Source organism: Chionomys nivalis, chromosome 24 (assembly GCF_950005125.1).
Source record: "Chionomys nivalis chromosome 24, mChiNiv1.1, whole genome shotgun sequence".
In the NCBI taxonomy this organism is placed as follows: Eukaryota; Metazoa; Chordata; class Mammalia; order Rodentia; family Cricetidae; genus Chionomys; species Chionomys nivalis.
In genome coordinates this window covers 24,314,994-24,338,234 of record NC_080109.1, presented here as the reverse complement: position 1 = coordinate 24,338,234, position 23,241 = coordinate 24,314,994, and the positions used below count along the sequence as shown (strand labels likewise).

The 23,241-nt window shown below is 47.5% G+C and overlaps 1 protein-coding gene across 2 annotated transcripts in view; it reads right to left on the bottom strand.

The window, feature by feature from the left end:
• The window catches only part of Maml3 (mastermind like transcriptional coactivator 3), a 410,584-nt gene extending 389,037 nt beyond the window's left edge, over window positions 1–21,547 (bottom strand). For both annotated transcript variants that reach the window (XM_057756958.1, XM_057756959.1), the window contains exon 1: window positions 20,185–21,547. In XM_057756958.1, coding sequence (XP_057612941.1) covers window positions 20,185–20,649 — 465 coding nt within the window. In that variant the 5' untranslated portion in view covers window positions 20,650–21,547. The remainder of the gene's footprint in view (window positions 1–20,184) is intronic.
• Window positions 21,548–23,241: the final 1,694 nt, after the last annotated feature.

Sequence of the window (23,241 nt, the reverse complement as noted above, 5' to 3'; positions counted from 1 at the left end):
GAAGATTCTTATAATTGAATCACGGGGCATTTTGTGAGTGTTTTGGACAACAATCAGAGGCCCACAAAGTGAATGGGATTGTGATATTTGCCAGTTACAATGCAAAGAAGGACCCCTAAAATTCAATTAGAAGAGTCCTTTAGTTATTACATAATTATAATACAAATTTCATTAAGACACAAGGGGTTTTTTTATATATATAATTGAACTGTCCTCAGAATCCCCAAAGAATATATTTCTTAATAGTTTACAAAAAAACCACATGGTTACATTTCCAGATTGGGATTTCTTCCTCCCAGAGTGGAGCAGCTAAACCACATAGGCAGAGCATGGAGTTCCCATGTTGTCTGACCACTTGCTTATTTGGTCACTTGGAAAGTGAGCAGGGTCTTGCTATATTTGTCTCCCAAATGTGCTGCAGAGCTAGAATATCTGCTAGCATTCTGAAAATATAAAATGACTGCAAGGATATTTACACACTCACGGGTGGGCAAGACGGTGGGGAAATGCATTTGCCACTAAGCCTGACAACATGAGCGTGGTTCCCAAAATACACACGGCGGCTGGCAAAGGAACCAACTCCTCTGACCTCTCTATGCACCCCATGGCATGCACACACACATCACACACACAAACACACACACACAAAATAAAAAGATCCTAAGAAATTCCAAGGAAAGAAGAATAGTTCATCTAAAGAAAATGTTACCCCTTATTAAGTCCCCAGAGATTTTGTAGTTTCTTACCCTTCCTTCCCTTTCTTTTTACCTTTTCCCATCCGTCCCTTCTGGCTGTCTTATTTACCCCCACTCATCCTTTCTGCCACCTTTATACCTCCCCCTCTCAAAGTCAGAAGAGTTGCCGTAGAGCCAGGAAGGCAGGGGACAGAAAGAAATTAGGCAGCTTTTCCTCCTAACTTAGGAGACCCAAAGGAAGGAACTTACATGGACACACCACCAAAGAGAGGCTCACACACAAGCTGCTGGTCCAAACCAATTAACAAGTCAGCAGAATAGAGGGCCCCAGTCTTGTCTCAGGATATTCTGAATCACGTTCAGGACAAGGCATGACAATTCCTGAACCCTGACTTAACACAGCAAGCACACACCCATGTACAGCAGATTTACAAGCACAACAATTCTTTAAACTTGAAACAGTTTTTTTCAAGGCCAATCATGAAAAGGATGAGGGGAAAAAATATATCAAATCCCCTAGCACAGCCCAGAGTGCAAATAAAAATCTTGGGTTAGTCATTAGTAGGATAATATATACATATGTATATGTATTTATAATTAGGAAACAGCAGCACTGGCCTTGTAATGACATTTGTTCAGGAGAAAAAGAAATTCATTTAACCCAACAACATCATAACCCAATCAACCTTTGTGGGTGTTCGACACCAAACGGTTTCACAGGAGCTAAGGAGATGGCTTAGTGGATAAAGTCCTTGCCCCAAGTATGAGGACCCAAGTTCAAATCTCCAGTGCCCATGTAAATGCCCAGTGAGTGTGGCAACCCACTTGGAATCCTAGTACTCTGGAGGTGGAGACAGCTGATCCCAGAAGTAAGCTGATTGGCTAGACCATGGTATCAGCAATCCTGCCTCAAGATAGAAAGGGGAGAGCAATAGAAGACATCCAACACCCACCTCTGGTCTACACACACACACACACACACACACATATGAAAAGGACAACAGTTCCAGAGAGACCAAGACTATGGTGGCATTTGGATCTCAACCAGCGTGTGTGCCTTCCACTTCCTCCTTTCAGTTCCTGGAATGAAAATATTCCCTCTCACAGAGCACAATAGCACGGCCACAGCCTCTCCTCCTGGAGTGTGAGCCTCGCTGGGTGTCGCCTTCTGCCGTGTTTGAGAGAACCTCTCCCAGGACCATGTGTCCTTCTGGCGACCATTTCCATACTTTAGGGGCAAAGAAAAGGAGCCAGAATGGGCGGCCCTAACTGAGAGAGACCGAAGCCATCCAGGACTCCGGAAGACAGAAACTCTGGCCTTGTGAACAAGTCAGCGGGCTAGCAGAGGAGACCTCTCAAGAAGAGAGTGGAGTTAATTAGCCTTGTTATGCACGCACACACACATGCTGGCTTCACACATTCAAAAAATAGACCCAGGCTAAGCACAGGGCCTGTTTTAGCCCGTTGTGTAAAAACTAGATAGACGGGGGCTCCCTCTCCTTCTGTAGCAGGAGCTCTGCCTCTAGCATCCTTACCAGTCTTTAGAAATGAAGAGGCAATGTGAAAAGGTCCCTGAAAATTGTTAAAAACACAAGCCACTTTCACTTTCTCTAGGAGTATCTAGGAAACCATACGTTTATTAATCAGTATGCATGCAAAAAAATAATAATAAATGTTCTCTCTGTGATGTGGCCACTGAGCTACGTCCTGGTGTCTACTTGAGGAACAAATGGTTTGATGAGTGACTGAAGTCAAGAGCAGTGAATGATCACCAAACGTGAGCTCCCGGGCCTGGCCCCAGACGGCTGCAGAACAGCAAGCTTGGCCCAGGGCCAAGAGCACGCCTGCCAGGGAAACAGGAAGTCACTGAGAGCTACCACAGACCCGCGGCTGAGAGAGTTCCCCAAACAAAAGCCAGCCACTGATTTCCACAACTGGCCTGCCATGACACCATATGGTTAGCAATACTGTCTTGCCACAACATGGAGGCCCGTCTTCAGGGTCCCATAGAGCTGCTGAGCCGGTAACTGTCCTGTAATTATTTTCGCTATTTTAAGACTTTTCTTGGAATTCACTTCAGTGTAACCCAGCTGAGGGCACGGGAAGGAAAATGCTATCTCCCGCCCCTCCTGACTCAGCCCTAATGAATCGCCTTTTCTTATATCAGAGAGCAATGAGCTCCAAACCACTTCGCATTCATTCCCGGGGCATGGGGGAGGTGAGTGGAGGTGGTTTTCTGTGGGGACAGAAGGAAAAACTGGACATTTAAAGTTTCTCGCTCTGATCTCTGTTGACACTGGATTTAATTTATAGGGAAATCCAAACCTTTTGGCTCTTCCCTTTCTTCTCTGGGAGTACCCACTTCAAAGAATTCTCTAGTCACTGTGTGGAGAGCCTGCTGCTGAGCTGCCACAGGCAAAGACGGATCGACTGGACTATAAACACTGCCTGCATTTTCTTCCTCAGTGATTCGTCGAACAAGCCCCTCCTCTCTGTCTTCTGAGTAATAAGGCATACTCTCTGAGAATATTCTAGCTAGACCCCCTCCATCTCTGCCCCATGTGTCATGACGAACACCGCTATGGATTAAGGGCTGATTTGGCTCTTCAAGGAAGGACCCATGGAAAAAAACCATAGACAGTGGGAATTCCAAATCTCTTTCCTTTCGGCCTTGAGGGATCTCCCCTCCCTTCTCTACCTCTCTCAGACTTTTTCGTTTTTCTTTTATATGTGGTGCTTTGCCTGGATGTATGTATAGACACCAAGTGCATGTAGCATCCATGGAAGCCAGAATCAGATTCACTAGAAACAGAGTTACAGATGATTGTGAGGTACCATTGGGATTCAAACTCTGGAAAAGCAGCCAGTGTTCTTAACCTCTTAGCCATCTCTCCAACCTACACCCCCCCCCCCCAATTAGATGTTTTGTCTTATTTTGTTTTGGAGACAGGGTCTCATATATCCCAGGATGGACAGGAACTCAGCAAACAGCCAATGAGAATCCAGAACTTCTGGTTTTCCTGCCTCTACTTCCCAGATGTCAGTAATAGGAATAGTGCCCCACTGTGAGCAGTTTTACACTGCGCTCAGGATCGAACCAGAGTTTCCTACGTGTTGAGCAGGCACTCTGCCAACTGAGCTATAAGCCCAGACCCCAATCTCTTACTTGCTTCCAAGTTTTCGTATTAATCCCGGAATTAGAAAGTTAAGTAGACGACAGTAGGGTAAGACACCCCACCCTGAATCTCTTGTACAGGCGCAGACACTCTTTACCCTTGTAAGGAAGCCCGGGCTAGGAGGGCCAGGAGGAAGTCAAGTGAACACTCTCTGAATCATTTTCTAGAGGGTCACTTCCCCGACTAGATGAGCCACCAAAGCGAAAGGAAAACCATTCTTTAAAGTCAGGTGGCTGTTAGATTACTTCCTCAAAAATATAACGAGTAACTTTGAGAAGTCAAAGGGCGCAGTGCGCAGCCTCGGGATTTTCACCCCAGCAACTGCGCTGCTATTTCTCCCCTCGTACCGAGTGCTTTGAATGCCTCCGCTGAAGAGTCCCATTTTGAAAATTAAAAGGGCGCTATTGCTAACCTATCTGGAAAGTGTCTGACTTGAAAAAGGAAATCACAGACACGCTTGCTCCGTTCTGTCACCTGGGCTGCCGATCAGGCGGTGACTCTTGCCAAGGGAGACTCTCCGGTGTGGCTCGCTCTCCCCAAGTGTCCTCTGGCTGCTTCCTCTAAAACCCTCATTTCTGTAAGTCTGTCGGAGGTAATTATCTCTCTCCTCAAATTTATTGCTCTTCGGTGTATCATAAACACAGAGATTACACAAAGTTGATGAAAACAAGTGGCGCATGTGCGGGGGGGGCCCCCCGTGGAAGGAAAGCCGGTCGTAAATAATTACCCCAAGTATCCACTATCTCTGCTAATAGAGTAATGAAGTAGCTGTGAACGCCAAGGGCAGCCAATCCCCTTTCCTCGCCCTTATATGGCGGCTCCCACACCCAAGAGCCAGTCCCAGAAGCTCCTGCAGGAGTAGAGGCAAGGAACCTTCTCAGATTTGCAATCCTTTGACACTCCAGAAGACAGGCAAGTGTGCAGCCTATCAAAGCTGGTATCACAAACAACCTGAGTCCCAGAGGAGGGGACAAAGGCAGGCTTCTGAAAAGCACATACTGTCATTAAGCTGTTGTTATATATTCTGGAATGTTCCCATTCCAATCTTAGCCACAAATTTAAAAGTTACTAAAAGCCCCTGAGTGATCCCCATCGGTCCTTTAACTCTAAGGACGGGATCAAATGGTGAAAAGGTAACACACCGCTTGGATTTCAGCAGCCTGGGTGCCAGATATGTCTGCCACCTAAAGGACCTGCTTTGTCACCATCTGCTCCTCTGGGGATGACAGATACAGTCCGTTCTGATAAATAATATTGGCCCCAAATTTATTTTTGCATGTGAAAATATTTCCGCTAATCTGCCATCACGACCAAGAACTTTCTCAAATATTCCTTCAGCAAGTTCTGAAAAGGTGGCGCAAAGCCCAAACCCAAAATAATTTTCTCCAGGCCTCATTAAGGAAGAGGAACGCTGTTTTTAAAAATTCAATAGCAGCTGCAAACCATTGAGAAAGTCCTAGTGAAACTACAAAACACATTTTCAACCATTTAGCCACAACAACTTCTAATCTGAGAAAGTAGCCTCTTGTGTAAAAGCAGCTGTTTACCCAACATCCAGGAATCTGGGGGGCGGGAGTGGGGTAAAGGGTTACTGTTAGCCATGCCTGAGAAAGGAAGATCTGCCCACAGCACCCCGAGGTGAGGAAATACCCTCGCTGATGGAAGAAAAACAGCACCTGGGGTTCAGCCAAGGCCTCCACTCTGTTGTCCCAAGGATAGGAGGGAGGACAGCTGGAGAGTTGAGTGAGGGAAGAGGTAGGTCTTTCTGGGAAACTCCCCAGCCTCTGCTACTTACACCTTCTGAAACCTACACTCAAGAATAAACGACCAAAATGAGTTTATCTCATTTATTTTAGTCAGTATTGCTAAAGCCGACTACAGGTTAGACGGACATAAATCAGACAGTGGCAAGAGAGTTAACAATAATCCCCACTTGGTCCTGCTGAACTTTCTCTACAGCTACTCTCTCAAGATGAGCCTTGAACCCTAAACACAGTTCTCTTTAAAAACCATAACAAACTGGACATATCTGAAGCACCTACTTTGTCTACGTTACCGTTTTTAGGAATTCTATAATACAGTCATTTTTGCAGCTGGACTCTTTAGGAAGACCGTGTTTTCAGAGAGGGTTAGAAGTTAGGCGTTTATCATAACAAAGGAGCACTCTCGATTGCCTGTGAAAATGTGTTTTATTATGATCAGGCGGCCATGAAATAACTAATATTGGAAACACTTGGGTCACCATGACTATGCGACCAACGGTACAGAAGTGGAGGTCCTACTGCGCGCCCAATGCAAGACATCTGTGTACTTTGTAGGTAGTGAAAGTCATCCTTAAGGGAAAAAAAATTCCAATGCAAGAAAGACTCAGACCCAGAAACACCAAAAGCAAACAAGAGAAAAAGACGCATGCCCAGGGGAACAGCTACGGTCCAGCAGCAACTCCGAGACTCTTTGTTGATGACGATGGATGTGCAGGGCTCGTGGCAAGGGAGAACTTTCTTATTCTGTGTGTACAGCAGCGCTCGCCACTTAAGGTACTGAAACGGAAGGCATGGAGCTATTGTTAGCCTTTCCCTGGATCTGCACTGAATATATGGCTGCATTCGCTGGCCAGATGCTTCTGGGGGGCAAAAAGGCAGCTAAAGGGACTTGGGGAGCTAGCTTAGCTGGTAGTGTGTTAGTCTGGCAAACACGGGATCATGAGTTCAATCTCCCCGAAACCCCATTTAAAAATAAAAAGTCACCACAGGATGGTGCACTGTGACTCTAGAGCTAGGTGGATTCCTGGGGTGCGATGGTCAGCCAGCCTAGACTACTTGGGGGGTACCAGCCTAGTAAGGCACTCTGTATCAAAAACAAAACAACAACAAAATGTAGATTACACACAAGGAATGGCACTTGAGGTTGTCTTCTGTCCTGCACACGGATGTACACATATGTGCATGTACATACTCAGGCACATATAAACCATGCATGTACACATATGTGCATGCACATACCCAGGCACATATAAACCACGCATGTACACGTATGTGCTTGCACATACCCAGGCACATATAAATCACGCATGTACACGTATGTGCTTGCACATACCCAGGCACATATAAACCATGCATGTACACGTATGTGCATGCACATACCCAGGCACATATAAACCATGCATGTACATTATGTGCATGCACATACCCAGGCACATATAAACCACGCATGTACACATGTGCATGCACATACCCAGGCACATATAAACCACACATGTACATGTATGTGCTTGCACATACCCAAGCACATATAAACCACGCATGTACATATATGTGCATGAACATACCCAGGCAATATAAACCACACATGCACGCGTATGTGCTTGCACATACCCAGGCACATATAAACCACGCATGTACACATATGTGCTTGCACATACCCAGGCACATATAAACCACGCATGTACATATATGTGCATACACATACCCAGGCACATATAAACCACGCATGTACACATGTGCATGCATATACCCAGGAACATATAAACCACACATGTACACGTATGTGCTTGCACATACCCAAGCACATATAAACCACGCATGTACATATATGTGCATGAACATACCCAGGCACATATAAACGTGCACACACAGAAGTAGCTACGGGGCATAGTAGTTATAAACCGGAAGAATTACGTGGAAGAGAAAGATAAAGCACAGGTCCCCAGCTACCTTACCAGTTCTAGTTTATTTCTCTGGTCACATCACTGCCACACCTCATTCGGGTTTAAGGTCCTACTGTCACCGTGACAAAGACAAAGGAGCGGACAAGAAAGAGAGACACACGCAAGGTCAGAGGTACATGAGGTCAGGAGACATGGGAACTGGGAGCCTAGCAAGGCCATGTACCAAGTCTGGCTCATGTTCAAACTGATCTGCCTTCGCACAGGCAAAGCCAGGCAGACAAGGCCTTCCCCTGGGGAGAACACAGTTCTGTAGAAAACGGGGTTGCTCAGGGAAGCTTGCCAAGAGACTCCCGCATCCTAGTGAAGGCACAATAGCACAGAGTAAAGGACACTCCAGCCACAGTGAAAACACGGTGTGTAATTCCTTCCTGTCAGAAGGCTGCTCTGCCAAAGGCAAACCCAAGTAGCCACAATTAGGAGGGGTCACGTCAGAGCGTAATAGGAAGTGTGGGGACTTCTGTCTAACTGTGAGAGTACTATGGGAGCAAGTCTACTCTCCAGCATCTTCCAGAGTCGACTGGTCAACACGCTGTTATTACCACATTACACAGACGACTAGATTAGTCAGGGCAATTTAACCCTCAGGAAGTGGCATCTCACAGAACGAAGACTTCTATCACTTGAATGCACACCCACAAACACCCCAGGTACTACCACACATACCACCACCACCACCATCAAAACCACGCCGGCCTGAGAAGCACAACACCAACAAACGTAAAGAAGGTCTTCGACTCAGCCAAAGTCTCCACTTTAGGACAACAGAAAAGAAAGAAGTTCGTTCCTTTGAACTCACTAGTATCCTCAAAAGAAGTAAGGGTGCAGCTCAGCAGCAGAGCACTTAATTCTCATGCTGAAGGCCCTGGGTTCAATCCTTAGCACAACCGGAAATAAAACTGCTAGCTGGGCAGTGGTGACGCACGCCTTTAGTCCCAGCACTCAGGAGGCAGAGGCAGGCTGATCTCTGTGAGTTCGAGGCCAGCCTGGTTTACAGAGCTAGTTCTAGGACAGCTAGAGCTGTTACACATAGAAACCCTGTCTTAAAAAAATAATGAAGGGGAGGGAGGGAGGGAGGGAGGGAGGGAGGGAGGGAGAGAGAGAGAGAGAGAGAGAGAGAGAGAGAGAGAGAGAGAGAGAGAAAGCTGTTGACGCTGGGAGCAGAGACAACACTAGAGATGACTACCATTTTGGGGGAAAAACATATTTTTTAATTCATGTGTATTTTACGTTCATTGCTGTTTTTCCTGCATGTTTGTCTGTGTGAGGGCGCTGGAACCCCTGGATCTGGAGTTATAGACGGCTGTGAGCCACTGTGTGGGTGCTGGGAACTGAACTCAGATCCTCTGGCAGAGCATCCAGTGCTCCTAACCACTGACCCTTCTCTCTGGCCCCTACATATTTCCTATTTACACATCCAGTTCTCTTCTTCCATCACATGGGGTGCCAGGAATCAGATTCAAGAAGTCAGGTTTGGCAAGAAGCGCTTGACCCACTGAGTGACCTCAGCAACCCTAAAAATGATGTAGTTTAAACAGACAGACTCATCATTTGTCCTGTGATGTGCTGTAATGAGTCACTAAACCATGCTGCATTGAGAGACTTTCTGTCAACTGCTTATTCTCTGCTTTTACTTATTATATACAGAAAAGCAATCTTCGCTACGGAAATTCTCAAATGTAAACAAGGGATGTCTGGATAGGAGGACTGCAGCATTTAACTGCCAAAACCTGAGGAGGGGACTTGAGATTTTGCCTCAAAAAACAAGCAAGCAAACAAACAAAACTGAAGAAGTCAATCAAAGTATCTACCAATAGGAGCTCTTCCATCATACTGTGGAACATTCATAATGGTCAAAAAGAAAGAGTTGAGGCTCTAGAAGAACCTCATGGGGCAAATGGCTGAGACATAGCACAGGGGCTGAAGATGTAGCTCAAGGTGGAGTGCTTGCCTAGAATGCAGGAAAGCCTGGATGATTCCCAACACTATCAACCAGATGTGTGGCATACCCATGCCCCTAATCTCAGCACTCTGGAGGTGGACACAGGAAGACACGGAGTTCAAGCTCATCCTGGGCTTTTTACCACAATCCAGGCCAGTCCAGCCCAGGACACAGGAGGCTTTGTTCTTCTGTAAGTTTGTTGTTGTTTAATTAGATTTATGTAGTGATATTTTGTTTGTGTTTTAACAAGTAAAGCTTGCCTGAAGACCAGAGTGCAGAGTTAAGCCACTAGAGGCCAGGCAGTGGTGGCACACACCTTTATTCCCAGAATTCGGGAGACAGAGGCAGATGGAATTCTGTTAGTCCAAGGCCACCCTGGGCTACACAAAATTGATCCAATCTATAAGAGAAACAGAGCTCACACAAAGGTAACCCCAGCACTTAGGATCCTACATTTTTATCCCAGCAACTAGGGAAGTGGAAACAGGAATGATGTGGCCGGGCAGAGAGAAGAAAATAAGGCAGGAGGAGACAGGAGCTCAGTGCAGTCTGAGGACAGGATTGCCCTTTTGGTCTGAGGATTCTGTAGAGGTACAAGGTCTCTCTAGTGGCTGGCTACACCTCCTCCCTGATCTTACAACTTTCACCTCCTAACATCTGACTCTGGATTTTTATTATTAATATTTATTAGAATTAGTATTAAAACTTATTTTTTTGTATGTGCATGCATTCACAGTGCATGTAGAGGTCAGAGAACAACTTGTAGGATTCAGTTCTCTCCTTTCATCTTGTGGGTCCCAGAAATTGAACTCAGGTTATCAGCCTTGGCAGCAAGCATTTTACCCATCTTGCCGTCTTGCATATACATAGAGAACTGCAGAGTGCCTATATCTATTTAAATGGGGGGAAAGTTTGTTTTAGGATAATAGTGCAATATGATTCCAATTACGTAAAATATCTAATATGTAGGTACATACAACTGGTGATAGGGAGACAAGACAAATATACGAAATCATGGAGATTGAACAGAATCAGGCCATTCTTGCTGTTTGTTTTCATTTATTAATTTATTTAAGCAGCATGCTGAGCTCCTCCTATCACAGGTAGGTCCTTTCAGAATCGCAAGAACATAAACAGGAGTAAAGAGACAGACTCCCTGCCCTGGTCCTCCCATGGCTCCAGCCGATGCTAAAACTCTTGCTGGACACTGCCGCTCACGAAGGCAGCCCCTTCCAACTCGGAATTTTCGTAAAATTGGTTTTTAAAATATATACATTATGCCAAACCTGGCTTCTAATAACTGCCAACCACTGACCCTAAATTATTCCGAGGTCTCAAGGAGCACCCCTAATCCTTTCTTTGCATGGCAGCTCTTTATGTATTTTCAGTCAGCCATCCTGTCATCCCCGCCATCACGCCACACACTCAGCTTCATGCACTGATCTCCACCGACCATGGTTTCCAGCCCTTGCACCACCCTGCCTGCTTCTACCTAAGTGCCCTCCTTCTGTCTGAGCCCCTGCTATCAAGTGATGCCCAGGAGGTAACCAGCAGGATGCCACAGGCATCACCTCATCAGAGAGAAAAAGAAAGTGAAAGTGAAATCCACCAGCTTCAACAATCACGCCCTCATCTCTTAGGTAACAAGCCAGGGCATCATGCTCCAGAAAAAACTATGTGCTAAAAACGTGAACTATAGTAGGCTGTGGCAGCACACACCTGGAATCCCACATTTTGGAGGTGGAATTCAAAATCTTCCTCAGGTACACAGTGAGTTTAAGGCCAGCAAAAGCTACTGGAGACTCTGCCTCAAAAAAAGCAGGGGCGGGGAGCTTTGTTATAAACATCAGTACTTAGAAGATACAAAGTGTTAGTTTATTGCTCCCCGAAATATGGTTCCTAAGAGAACCACAAATTCTACTTCTTGAAGCTGCTTGAAACACACAACTGTGTCCTGCTGTCTTCCCTGAGGACAAGGGTATATCCCTTCACCACACAGTTTCCGGTGGCTACAAGCGTGTTCAACACGCAGCGGTGGTTCACTTCCCACCCATTAGTCCCACTCATTAGACCTCAGCTTGTGCAGGCGCTGGCTGGGCTAGCCTCATAGTGCTCTATTTCCAGGGAGCACATGGGCAGGAGAAACCAAAGTCCATCATGAAAATGCAGCTAAGGGTGAGGGAGACTTGCCCATCTGATTCATTTGATCCTGACCACTGTACCATGAGATGTGAGAAAGACAACTCACTGCTTTTGAGACGGGCAGGGAGACAGCGCCAACAATCCTGAAGTCAAAAGCTACAAAATCCCCAGTGAGCTGGACAGAGCTGAAACCCAAGCATCACCCTGCTTTCCAACTAATCAGGGCCCCACCACTTCTCTCTCATTTAGCAACAAACATGTTACAGAGATATGTAATTGGAGGTTTCTCTCTGCCTGCCAGTTCCTGAATAACCATTCTGAGGCTTAATATTAGCTACAAACTTAGCTAATTAACTATCAGGCTTATTAACTAGCTCTTACAGATTAAATTAACCCATTTCTATTAGTCTATAGTTTACCACGAGGCTCGTGACCTGTCCCCTCACATTTTGCTTCTTCAATGGCTGCTTGTATCTCCCCAACTCCGCCTTCTTTCTCCCTCCATCTGTTTGGATTTCTCACCTCGCTATATTCTTCCCTGCCATAGGTCAAAGCAGCTTCTCTATTAACCAGTGGTAATAAAACATATTCACAGCATACAGAAGGGCATCCCATATCAGAGAGACTATGAGTAAAAATCACAGGGCATAAATCCATCCCGAAGTACTCTCTCCTTCCTACCTCCAGCGAAGCATCTTGGTCAAAGTAGGCTTTCCCAAGCCCAATAGTACTGACACTCTGGATCAGGTGAATTCTTACTTTCTCCCAGCATTCTGTTCTGTTTGCTCCGCCTACCTAATTTTCTGTCCTATTAAAGGCCAAGCAGTTTCTTTATTAATTAACCAATGAAAGCAACAGATAGATAGACACTCCATCAAGCATTAATATTTTGCTTTCTATTGCTGTGATAAACACCATGATCAAAAGTGACTTGCGGAAGAAGGGGTTATTACAACTTACAAGTTCTAGGCTACTGAGGGAAGCCAGGGCAGAAGCTCAAGGCAGCAACTGAAGCAGAGGCCATGGAGGAACTCTGCTTACTGACTTGCTCCCTTGGCTTGCTTGTTATTACTGCCCAGGGGTGACACTGCCACTAAAGGCTAGGTCCTTCCATATTAATCCTCAATCATCAATCGGGACAATGGGCTTGCCTACAGGTCATCTGATGGAGGCATTTTAGTGGAAAAGAAAAAGAAAGGAAGGAAGAGGGAGGGAGGGAGGGAGGGAGGGAGAGAGAGGGAGAGAGGGAGGGAGGGAGGGAGGGAAACAATGACAACGACGACAACAACAACGAAAAACTAGCCACGATAGCGTCCATTGCAAGATACCTGTCAGAACGCCGGGTTTCTGTCACGGAGACAACTATGACACCCCTAAATTATAATAATCAAAAATGTCAGGTGTGGATGAGGATAAACAATTTAAAGCACACCTTACCTGGTAACTCCAACTACCCACGCCACGCTGTGGTTAACTACACACGATCAAGACCACCACTTCACCTCCATGTTTATTGCTCCCTGCCCCTGGAATTTTTGTGTAGCTGACCTCCCTCCACCTACTTACAGCTCTTACTGGGTACCAGCCCCTTCAGATTCATTCACAGTCTCTGGGTTACTACACCCGGCATCTGTCAATCGAAGGTAGAAAAATAACTGATCCCTGTGAGGATAATGGGGATAGACTTCGTCTTTCAAAGCTGGGGTCATCCGTCCCAGTCACAGGTATGAAGGAGGGCCAGGCTGGGGGTGCCCGCACAAGTGCAGGCATACAAAGCACCCCAGTCCATCTGATGGGAAAGAGGTGCCGGGAAGTAGATGGATGGAAGAAGCAAACATCACTTATCCTAATCCCTTCTTCCCAGGCAGAAGCAAACGCTGACATAGCTGGGGACTGAAGGGTTCACATTCAAGTGACATTACACAGCCAGATGCTAACCACCTGGACAGGCAGTTAAGGGCTAGAAAGGGGAGCCTGGAAGTTGTTAGTGTAAAATTAAATATTTCATTGAAGTGTTCTCGAGTTGTTAAGGAAATGCTGAAGGGGATGAAGGTCAGTTATTAAGAGTATTTTAAAAGATTCCATTTCAACATAAGGTCCCTCCCAGCCAATGGGAAGACTGATAGAACTAAAAGGCGGTGCCTAGGTGATCCTTAAGCAATCACTTTCCTTAAGTCAGAGGAAGTACGGCAAGTCATTCGTGGTTTTTATTAAGTTCCCCAAGAACAGTACGCCAGCCTTTAAGACAAACAAACAAGCAAAAGGCCACTTCGGTTGCTTTTTTCTTCTGCTTGTGTACACGTGGCCCTAGGGGAACTAAACAGTTTCTCAAATAGAGAAAGGGATTCAAGAACCTCTAGAGTTTATACAGCCAGATAGCCTTCAAAAATAAAAATAAAACGTGCTTCCCTTCGCTGCCCCTGCTAAACAGAACCCTGTAATTTCTAAGTATTTCTTAAACAGTACACCCTCAACTCTTTTTTTTTTTTTTTTTTTTTTTTTTTTTGGTTTTTTTCGAGACAGGGTTTCTCTGTGGTTTTGCAGCCTGTCCAGGAACTAGCTCTTGTAGACCAGGCTGGTCTCGAACTCACAGAGATCCGCCTGCCTCTGCCTCCCAAGTGCTGGGATTAAAGGCGTGCGCCGCCACCGCCTGGCTCCTCAACTCTGTCTTATGAGTAATTTATCCACTCTTATTTCATTTTTTTTCTTTAAACTTTCTTAGATTTAAACAAAAACAAATTAGGTAAAGATAATTAATCACTTCTGGCAATAGCTGGTTACCAGAAGTTGTATTCCCAACTTGCAAACCTGAATAATGAACCTTTGGACTTGCCTATTTGAGATGCATGCTGTTTTCTTAATTTGGAAAGACTTCAGAACTTCAGCAGTGCCAGGCGTGGTGGGACAGGCCTTTAATCCTTTGGGAGGCAGAGGCAGGCGGATCTCTGAGTCCAAGGCCAGCCTGGTTTACAGAGCAAATTCAGGGACAGCCAGGGAGGGCTACACAGAGAAATCCTGCCCAGAAAACAAAAGGTAGTAACAAAAAGCAGTAACAACAAAAAACTTACTAGCAATCATCTGTAAACCAGCTACCCCCCTTCAAATAGCAATGTCAAATGAGTTTGAAATAACAGTAAAGCACATCATTTTTCTCAGAATACTGTGGGAAGGGAATACATAGTGTCTGAAGCTTTAAGTGGCTGACATGCAAGACTATATTGATTTAATAGCAATCTGTTATACCCTTGAAATAAGTTACAGTAACAATGAAAACCTATGAAGAACATACATTGTCATGCAAATGAAAACGAAATTAATAATTTAACCTCTGTGAAGTACTGCATAGACTGTGTATCAGTGCTATGCAATCAGTAAAGTTTAAAAATCAATTTACGCCATATTATGTGTGCTAAGGAAGCATAAATACCCTGTACAAAGTCAAGTTCACACTGATCCAAAATGATGTCTCATCCAAGCATCTTGTTATTGCAACAGCCAGAAGCACCTGAGTTAGTTTTTCCTCTGCTTGCTGCTTCCTCCCAGTTTGTGATAAAAGTGGAAAAGAGCAAGAGAAAGGGAGACAAGAGCAGCAGAGGAAGCAGGAAATGAAAGCAGGTAGCCATAGGCTCCAAACCCCCAACTCTGAGCTCTTCAACACCAGAGTACACATGAACCACGGCTTGAGACTTCAGGCAGATACTGTGAGAACCTGAGGGCGGGTTAGCAATCTGCTTCTGCTAGTTAGACATCTGATGGACACCACACACTTCTCTATGGTGCAGAGCGTGTCAAAAGACAGGCTTTGGCTATCACCAACTCCAGGACAGAGTCCAGCAGAGAACGACTGGAAACCAAACAGAATACTCATCACCTACAGAAAACTCCGCAAGGAGCATCCGCAAAGTGGAAGCGCTTTGAAGGCACCCAGGAACGACAAGGTAACAGGCAAAATTGTTTCTTATGCCAGATTCTGAGGAGGGGGTGCAGGAGCTCAAGGGAAGGCTTGCTCACAAGCGTCCTTATCTCAACCAAATGAAAAACCCTGTTGGGAAATCTAGCAGCGAACTTTGAGTCTCACAGGCTTAGGGGGAAAGTAACTGACTGTAAGGAAACCTAACCGCCCATGAGCCTCATCTCTCCTACAGAAACTGAACAGTGTCCAGAAAATGCTCATTTCTCTCATATTAATGAGACAGAAAATCTGAAAAATATCTCATTTGTTCTCATGAGTCTAAAAAGACAGGATGGGGCGTATCCAGAATGCTAGCTACTTGAGAGTCAGCTTTACCTGGGAAGGGATCTGCCTGGATCTCATTTTGTAGATTATGACTAACGATGAACTAACTGGACTTCTACTTTGCAGGCTGACGGCTGGCCACTCTGTACAAAAGGAATGCACCATGACCAAAGGATTACATGTATTGTTGTTTGAAAACAATGCTTCTTGAAGTTTAGCGCAAAGAACAGCGTATTGTTAAGGATAAAGAAATAAAAGTTCACGGTTTTCTCACAAACTTAAGACATACTAGATCAGGCAATGGGAAGGTTTGGCAAAAGCCACCCCCCCTCACCCATGACAGCAGCCAGATAGTTAAGCCGGAAAGGTTGCCATAAAAAATAAAATAAAATTTAAAAGGCAAAAGGATTCATGGAGAAGAAGGTTCAGTAGTGACCTAGTATATTGGCATTTCCTGGATCTATTCCAAGGATGGATGGGAACATTTTTGGATGGGGTACAGTTATATCCAATACTCCGTGATTAATACCTATATTATCAAACGGATTTTACGCGATAAACTCTTCAGAGCATGGGTCACATAGATTTATGCACTGTGCAAACTGTCTATAAATTGTTAGGATGGTGACAGGGAAAGGTCAGGCACAGCATAGGTCCCCAGGGGGAATAAGACTACCACATTTTGGGATTGTCAAAATGACACTGATGTGCTTTCTGCTGCTCTAAAGGATGGCACCTTTGTCAAGTCGATCAAGCTTTGGACTTGCAAATCAAAACGTATCTTAACACCAGACCCCGATCTTGTTCCAACTGCTGCAGTGAACATATTTTACTACCAGGAAAGACACTGGAAAACACTGAGATTCTTAAATGCATGAAGTCAATAGTTCTCACCGTGGAACCAAGGAGTCTTGGGGGGGGGGGGTGCCCTCTGTAAAAATAAAATGGTTGTGGCTGATGTCCGGACCGAGGTTACCTGTATCTAGAGAGGACCTGTCACTTGAAGCAGTATAGGCTCAAATCTAGGAGTGCTGCCTTCTCTACACACCAGGCTACAGAGAACCCACAGCAATCTTAAATAGTCTAGAACCAGGGGAGGTTACCGCTCACCACCTCTGGTTGCTTTTGGCTTGCTAGTTTGTGTGTTTGTCTTTCATGCCTTTGCTTGTAAATGTGCAAGATAGAAAAAACAAATCAAAAGCAGCAAAGCCCTCATTAGATTGTCCTCTTAACCCAAGCCAGGCAGAAAGAGTCAATCGATATTTAGTACTTCGGAAATACTGGTCCTAAGAAGGTAAATAGCAACAAAACTGGAAAGAATCCTATTCACTTTTATTTTATTTTTCTAGCATCACTGTTTGGCTATAGTTAATCATCATTTTTCTTTAGAGCTTTCTAAATAGTGAGTCCAATTCGAGAATTAAATTTAATTGCTCTGTGCCTCACTGGAGTTCCACTATAATCCAGCAGGCAATTCAAGAAAACGAAGAGGAACATTTTCGTAGTAACCCATCTTGAAGATTTTTTAATCTCATTGATAGGCTAAGCTTAAGGTATTCTTCCATCTTAGAAGCGGATGTGAATTCTGAAACTAATCATTTTACAGGAAAATTTAACTCATAAAATTGCGATGTTAATTTTTCTCTCTATGCTCAAAATCTAAACACAAGTCTTTTCTTAGTATTAAAACGGTTTATTTTCATTCCACATCACATGTACTTCATATTGGCACCCGTGAGACGCTTATATTTGGAAGAAGCTAGAATATACTGTATTGCACATGGCTTTGGTATTTCTCTACGTCAATAAGCTAAATTATTGAAAACTGATAGAAAAATTTGATTTTTCGGGCGATGTTTTTCAAGTCTATTTGCTGTTAACTTACTAAAGTAGGATTCATTGCGAAATTTATAGCTGTTGTCTTCATCTATTCAAATAAGCTTTATATTTTCATTTTGAAGTTAAACCCTGGCTGGGGCGAGCTGCCTCCTAGGTAACCTCAGAATGCAGGGTGGCTTTAACCTGCGGGTGTCAGCACAGAGGCGGCCCCCACCCGTGTCCTTCCACCCTCAGAGGATGGTAAGGGAGGACACAGCCCAGAGACAAAACTTTCTGGTCCCTAACTCTACTCCTCTCGCCTCCGTATCAGGTCTCTAAAACAAGAAGAAAGAAAAAGGACAGTGGCTTTTGTTCAGCACCATCCCCAAAGGTCGTGAGCTGTGTCAGAAGACGGGAAATTTGGAACCTCACGCAAAAAGTCCGCTTCTATGCAATTAGGGAACAGAAGATGTGCAAACACTGAAGAGGGTGGGGGTGGGCGAGGATGGAATCCTCGACGTCTTGCTTCTTCTACTCCAGCATCAGGTTCGCTAAATCAATCTCCCACGACTGAGGGCGAGGGCAGAGAGGGGGCTGGGGGACTGCTAGGAACACTGGTGCCACCTGGGTCCCCAGCTACAGCCAAGACGCAGGCCTCGTCCCAGCTCAGGGTTACAATCAGGAAAAGGCCAGTGTGTCCGTGGTTTGGAGCTTCCTGTTTGTAAGCGAGAAGCTCCCTAGAAGACTCTGGGACCCGGGTTCTTCCTCCCACCGCACTGGTGGCCTGAGGCGGAGGAGGGGGCAGGGCCGGAGGCGCTGGGCGGTCCCCGGGGCTGCGCAAGGCCGCCAGGCGGACAAAGCGCCTCCCGCTCCCTCCCCCACGGCCGCGTTCCAAAAGGGAGGGGAAGGAGGGCCAGAGGGGTGGGATAGAGAGGGAGGTCGGGGAGAGAGAGGAGGATAGGAGGAGGGCGCTGCCGGCGGGACTGGGCAGGAGCGCGCAGAAGAGGGAGGGCAGGGAGGAGGGGCCAAGGAGAGCAGGGAGGAGGGAAGGATTCTTGAAGCCCAAGATAAACAAATTGTTCCTCTTCACGTGCGGGGGGGGGGGGGGGAAGCGAGCTCCACGGCCTCCCCTCCCCCACGCCGGCTCTTTGTCACCGCCCGCCCGCCGGAGCGCCCGGCGACACTGGCACCACCCCTGGCGCTCCGAGATCCGGAACGTGCGCGATGCACAGAAAGCACACGGAGAGGGCGTCCGGCGCCCGGCTCCACGCAGCCGACGGAGGCGCGGTGGGGAAAAAGAGGGCGCGCTCCTAGGAGATGGCCATTGCCGGGGCCTCGAACCCGGAGACACGGTGGGGGAGGGAGTGCAGACACCTTTCCCAAGCTTCCTGCCTCACTCCCCCCCCCTTCCAAAGAGGAAAGCTAGCGAACCCCAGAGAGGAGATAAGAGAAAGGATTCCACCCTCTGGGTTAGGGGTGGGATCGGCCCCTTCCTCCTCCTAGCACTTAAGCCATTGGCTGCGCATCCTCCTGCGAACCCACCCACCCGGCCATTTAAGCCTTTCTCCTCCCTGCTCCCCTCCACTCCTCCGGGCTCATTACCCGGTGCCTGAAAGTTGGCGAGAGCGAGGTGGGGGCAAGTTGAAGAAGAGGATGGGGGACAATTTCAAGCCCTGCGACAGTGACAGGATCAGGGCGCAGCTCTGGCTTCCTCGCTCCCGCCCAGCCGCGGCCCTCTCGACCCCTCGCGGCTGCCCCACCTGCCCTGCCTCAGCCTCAGGTCTCGAGCGGCGAGCGCAGCGCTCGCGCGCCCCGCATCCGCGCGCGTCCCCACGAGCACGCGCGCGCAGCCACCCTCGCTCGCAGCTCACCCACTTCAAAGTTCATTCACAAAACTCTCAGACTTTCCCAAGCCCAAACGAGAGGAAGCCAGAGACTCTTCCTTCCCCCTCCTAAGGGTTAAGAGCCTGGTGCCCACTCAGAATGTGCGACAGCATCCATTTCTCCCCGCAGCCAGCGGATGTGATGAGAGGGGTGGGCGAAAGGGGACCGATCTGGGGAGGCGCGGTGGCACCGCGAGAGGTGAAGGCGGGGCGCGGAGAGGAGCAGCGTGGTTTCTACTCCCGGGTTCACTCTCATTAGAGTGATCGGTTTCTAAGACAAGGAGGGGGAAACTTTTCCTGCGCCTCACTCCAACGCTCTTGAAGCTCCCTCCTCCCCCCTTGCAGTCGTGACTGGCTTCCCTCTCATCCCCTCCTCCCCAAATCTGACAACCCTGACAGATTAACAGGTAGCGGCGTCAACAACAACGTTTACCCTGAGAAAAGTTGACGTTAACCCTTCGGCTCCATCCCACCTCACTCGCCCCCGGTGCAAATCAGACCCTCACACACCCCCACGCCAGAAACTCCACGCCCCCGACCCCAACGCGCGCCCCAGTGAGCCCTCACCATGATCAGCGTGTGGTTCCTCTGCTCCGCCGAGGCAGCCTCCGCATCTTGCTGGGCTTTGCTCGGGTGCTGTTGCTTGCCGGTGCCGGCGCCCGATTTCTTGGCCCTCTGCTCCAGGGTCCGCTGGTAGAGGCTCACGGTGTCCCGGCGCTCCAGCTCCAGCTGCTCCACCTGAGCCTGCTGATACCTGTTCTCGCAGTTGACGTGGTGCCGCCGGCAGCCCTCGATACGCTGCCGGAGCCTCTCGACCACCGTGCTGTGCTTGGGGACAGCCGCCGAGCCGCCGCCGGGGCCCCCGGAGCCGCCGCAGCCGCTGGCAGCGGGGTGATTGCCACTCGGAGCAGCCGGAGTGCTATTGGGAGTATTCACGCCGATCCCGGCCCCGCCGAGGTTGCTGCTCAGGCTGCTGTTGATGCAGATACTACTACCATTCGCGGCAGCAGTGGGGGCTGCGAAATCCCCCATCCTGCTCCCGGGGCACACTATTTTGGAAGAACTTTTTTTTTAATCCACCCCCCTATCAGCCTCCTCCTTGGGTCCAAGGATTAAAATAGTTTAAGTGGAACGCGGGGGAGACGCAAGCACATGGATGAAAACAGCGATCCCCACGGGGCGAAAATAAAGAGGGAGAGATTTGGGGTGGTTTTTTGTTGTTGTTTCCTTAAAAAAAAAAATTGTAAAGATCCAGGGGAGGAAAGAGGGGGTGTTATCGGAATACCATCAGACACCTATCAACAAATAGAATCCCAACAAACTGAGCCGGCAGCAGATCGGCTTGCAACTCAAGGGGAGATCCGCTCCTCGCCTGCCTCCTTTTAATAATCCATTATTTTCTAATAAATTCCAGGAGGTTTCCGGTGGTTGGCAAGCATTTTCTCCCTACGTACCGAAAAACACACCCCATGTACACACACAAGCGTGTGCCTCCTGTGCGGACACGCGCGACACACACTCACTCCACGCCGCATCGGAAAACGGCGAGCTTGCTTATTGCATTTTCCTTCCACAAAAAAGTTTTGGTGTTTATGCCGCCCCGTGTTCTCAAAGTACTTTGGCTGCTCAGTTGCATTTCACAGGAGCCTAGACATCGAGTCCTCGGGCTGGGGCAAGTAAACACATGGACAGTCCGAGGCGACTGCAAAAGTAGATCGCTGAAGTCCTTTGCGAAACGCCGCGCGGAGAGCAGCCCCTAACGCTCGGCCAGGCTGCCGCTGCCGCCGCCGCCTCCACCACCATCACAATGATCAACTGCTCGCCGCCGCCGCCTCCTCCTCCTCCTCGCGCTCCTCCACCTCCTCCTCCTCCTCCATGCCAGCGGAGTGATATCAGGACGCGCGAGCTCAGTAAACACGGCAGCGGCGGCGGCTGGAGGCCGTGAGACGAGCCCGGGGACCCGGCGCAAAACCCGGCCCGGACTCTCCCTGGGCGGGAGCGGGCGCGGCGCGCACCTACCGGGCTCCCGCCTCTCTCGCCACTCCCGCCCCCTACATACAACACCCGCCCGCTCTCCCCGTCCGCAGCCCAGCTGCTCTCCAGGCTAGAAAGCTCGACCTGCCAGGAGGAGGGAAAGCAAAGATTGGGGGAATCTCAGGACTGGATCACCTTTTGACCCGCGCGCGCGCACGTGCGTGTCTGTGTGCGTGCGTGCGTGTGTGTGTGTGTGTGTGTGTGTCTGTGTGTGTCTGTGTGTGTACGCGCGCGCGCGTGTGTGAGTGAGTGAAGCGCGCAGTGCGCGAGTGTGTGTGTGTGTGCGCGCGCGCTCAAGTGCACGGGGACGCGCCAGGCAGGCTGCGTTTCCTCCTGCCCAGTGAGGTATCCAGCGAGCCCAAGTTGTTGTTATACATTTATGCATTATATTGCAGAACTGTACATGACCAGGCAGAAACGTTGCAGCTTTCCGGCAGCTGTCATTCCCACCCATGTGGAACGAAAAAGGCAAATGAGTGACTTGTTTTTAAGACCCAGACAGTAAGTCCCTGCTAGTTCTGAAAAACTCTTGCTCAAACTCTAGGACCCTCTTAACCCAAATACTTATTTCTTTTTCTTACTACGTTTATTTATTTATTGGGTAGGGAGAAGTGACTAGTCCCTCAGCATGCGTAGAAATCAGAAAACAGCTTGTGGAGTCTTTTTCTTTCTTCTAAGGTGGATAGGAGGGTTTGAACTAAGGTTGTCAAGCCCCGGGAGCAGTCACCTTTACCTGCTGGAAATCTCATCAGCTCTAAGTACCGAATTTTCAGTGAACAGAAATAAGCGGTGGGAAAAACAAAACAAAACAAAACAACAACAAAAAAAAAACCCTCAAAACCTTGGGATATTATTTCTCTGCACATACCGACTGTTGTTATTAAAGCGATTATTGTTTTACTTACCCTTGAAAAAGTTAAAACCAAGCAAGCAGGGACTTGGAGGTGAGACTAACAATACATTTTAACTGACTGTTTTGAACAGTAGGTGCTAATGACAGCAGTAATTAAGGGTCCTTCGGAAATCAAGTGGAAAGATTGCAGATTTCATGCATTAGAACTATAGGGAAAGCGGCATTTCACAGTTTGTTGTGACCAAAACAAAAACAAGCAAAAAGAAAAAAAAAGGCTTACCTTATCGCTGGGTATATTTCTTCCTATTTCAATGAATTCTCAGGAAGTACAATTGAAACGGAGTAGCAGCTGCGCAAAAAGTCACCTCAAGATTCGCTTTATTATGGCAAATTTATCTACCCAGACACTGAGTATCTGACAAGGGGAAGGTTCAACCACCCTGGGCTCAGACGTACACCGTCGCAGACCAACTTTTGCAAAAAACGAAAACGCGAGAATTGCTAGTACTTCTGGGATCTGTAGGCCACAGACCTCACTGGTGAAGTGTGCATGAAAAGGCATTTTGTGTTACCTCCACAAATCAGTGAATTTTGGAGGGGAGGGATGGGTAAAAACACAACCACGTTTTCTAAAAGTACCCAGGAATAAAAGAACGCTGGACCTTAGTGTTGTGTGACAAAATTTTCTGGGGAGATGCAACACCCATGTCTGCTCATTTCAGACAGAACCCCCCGCC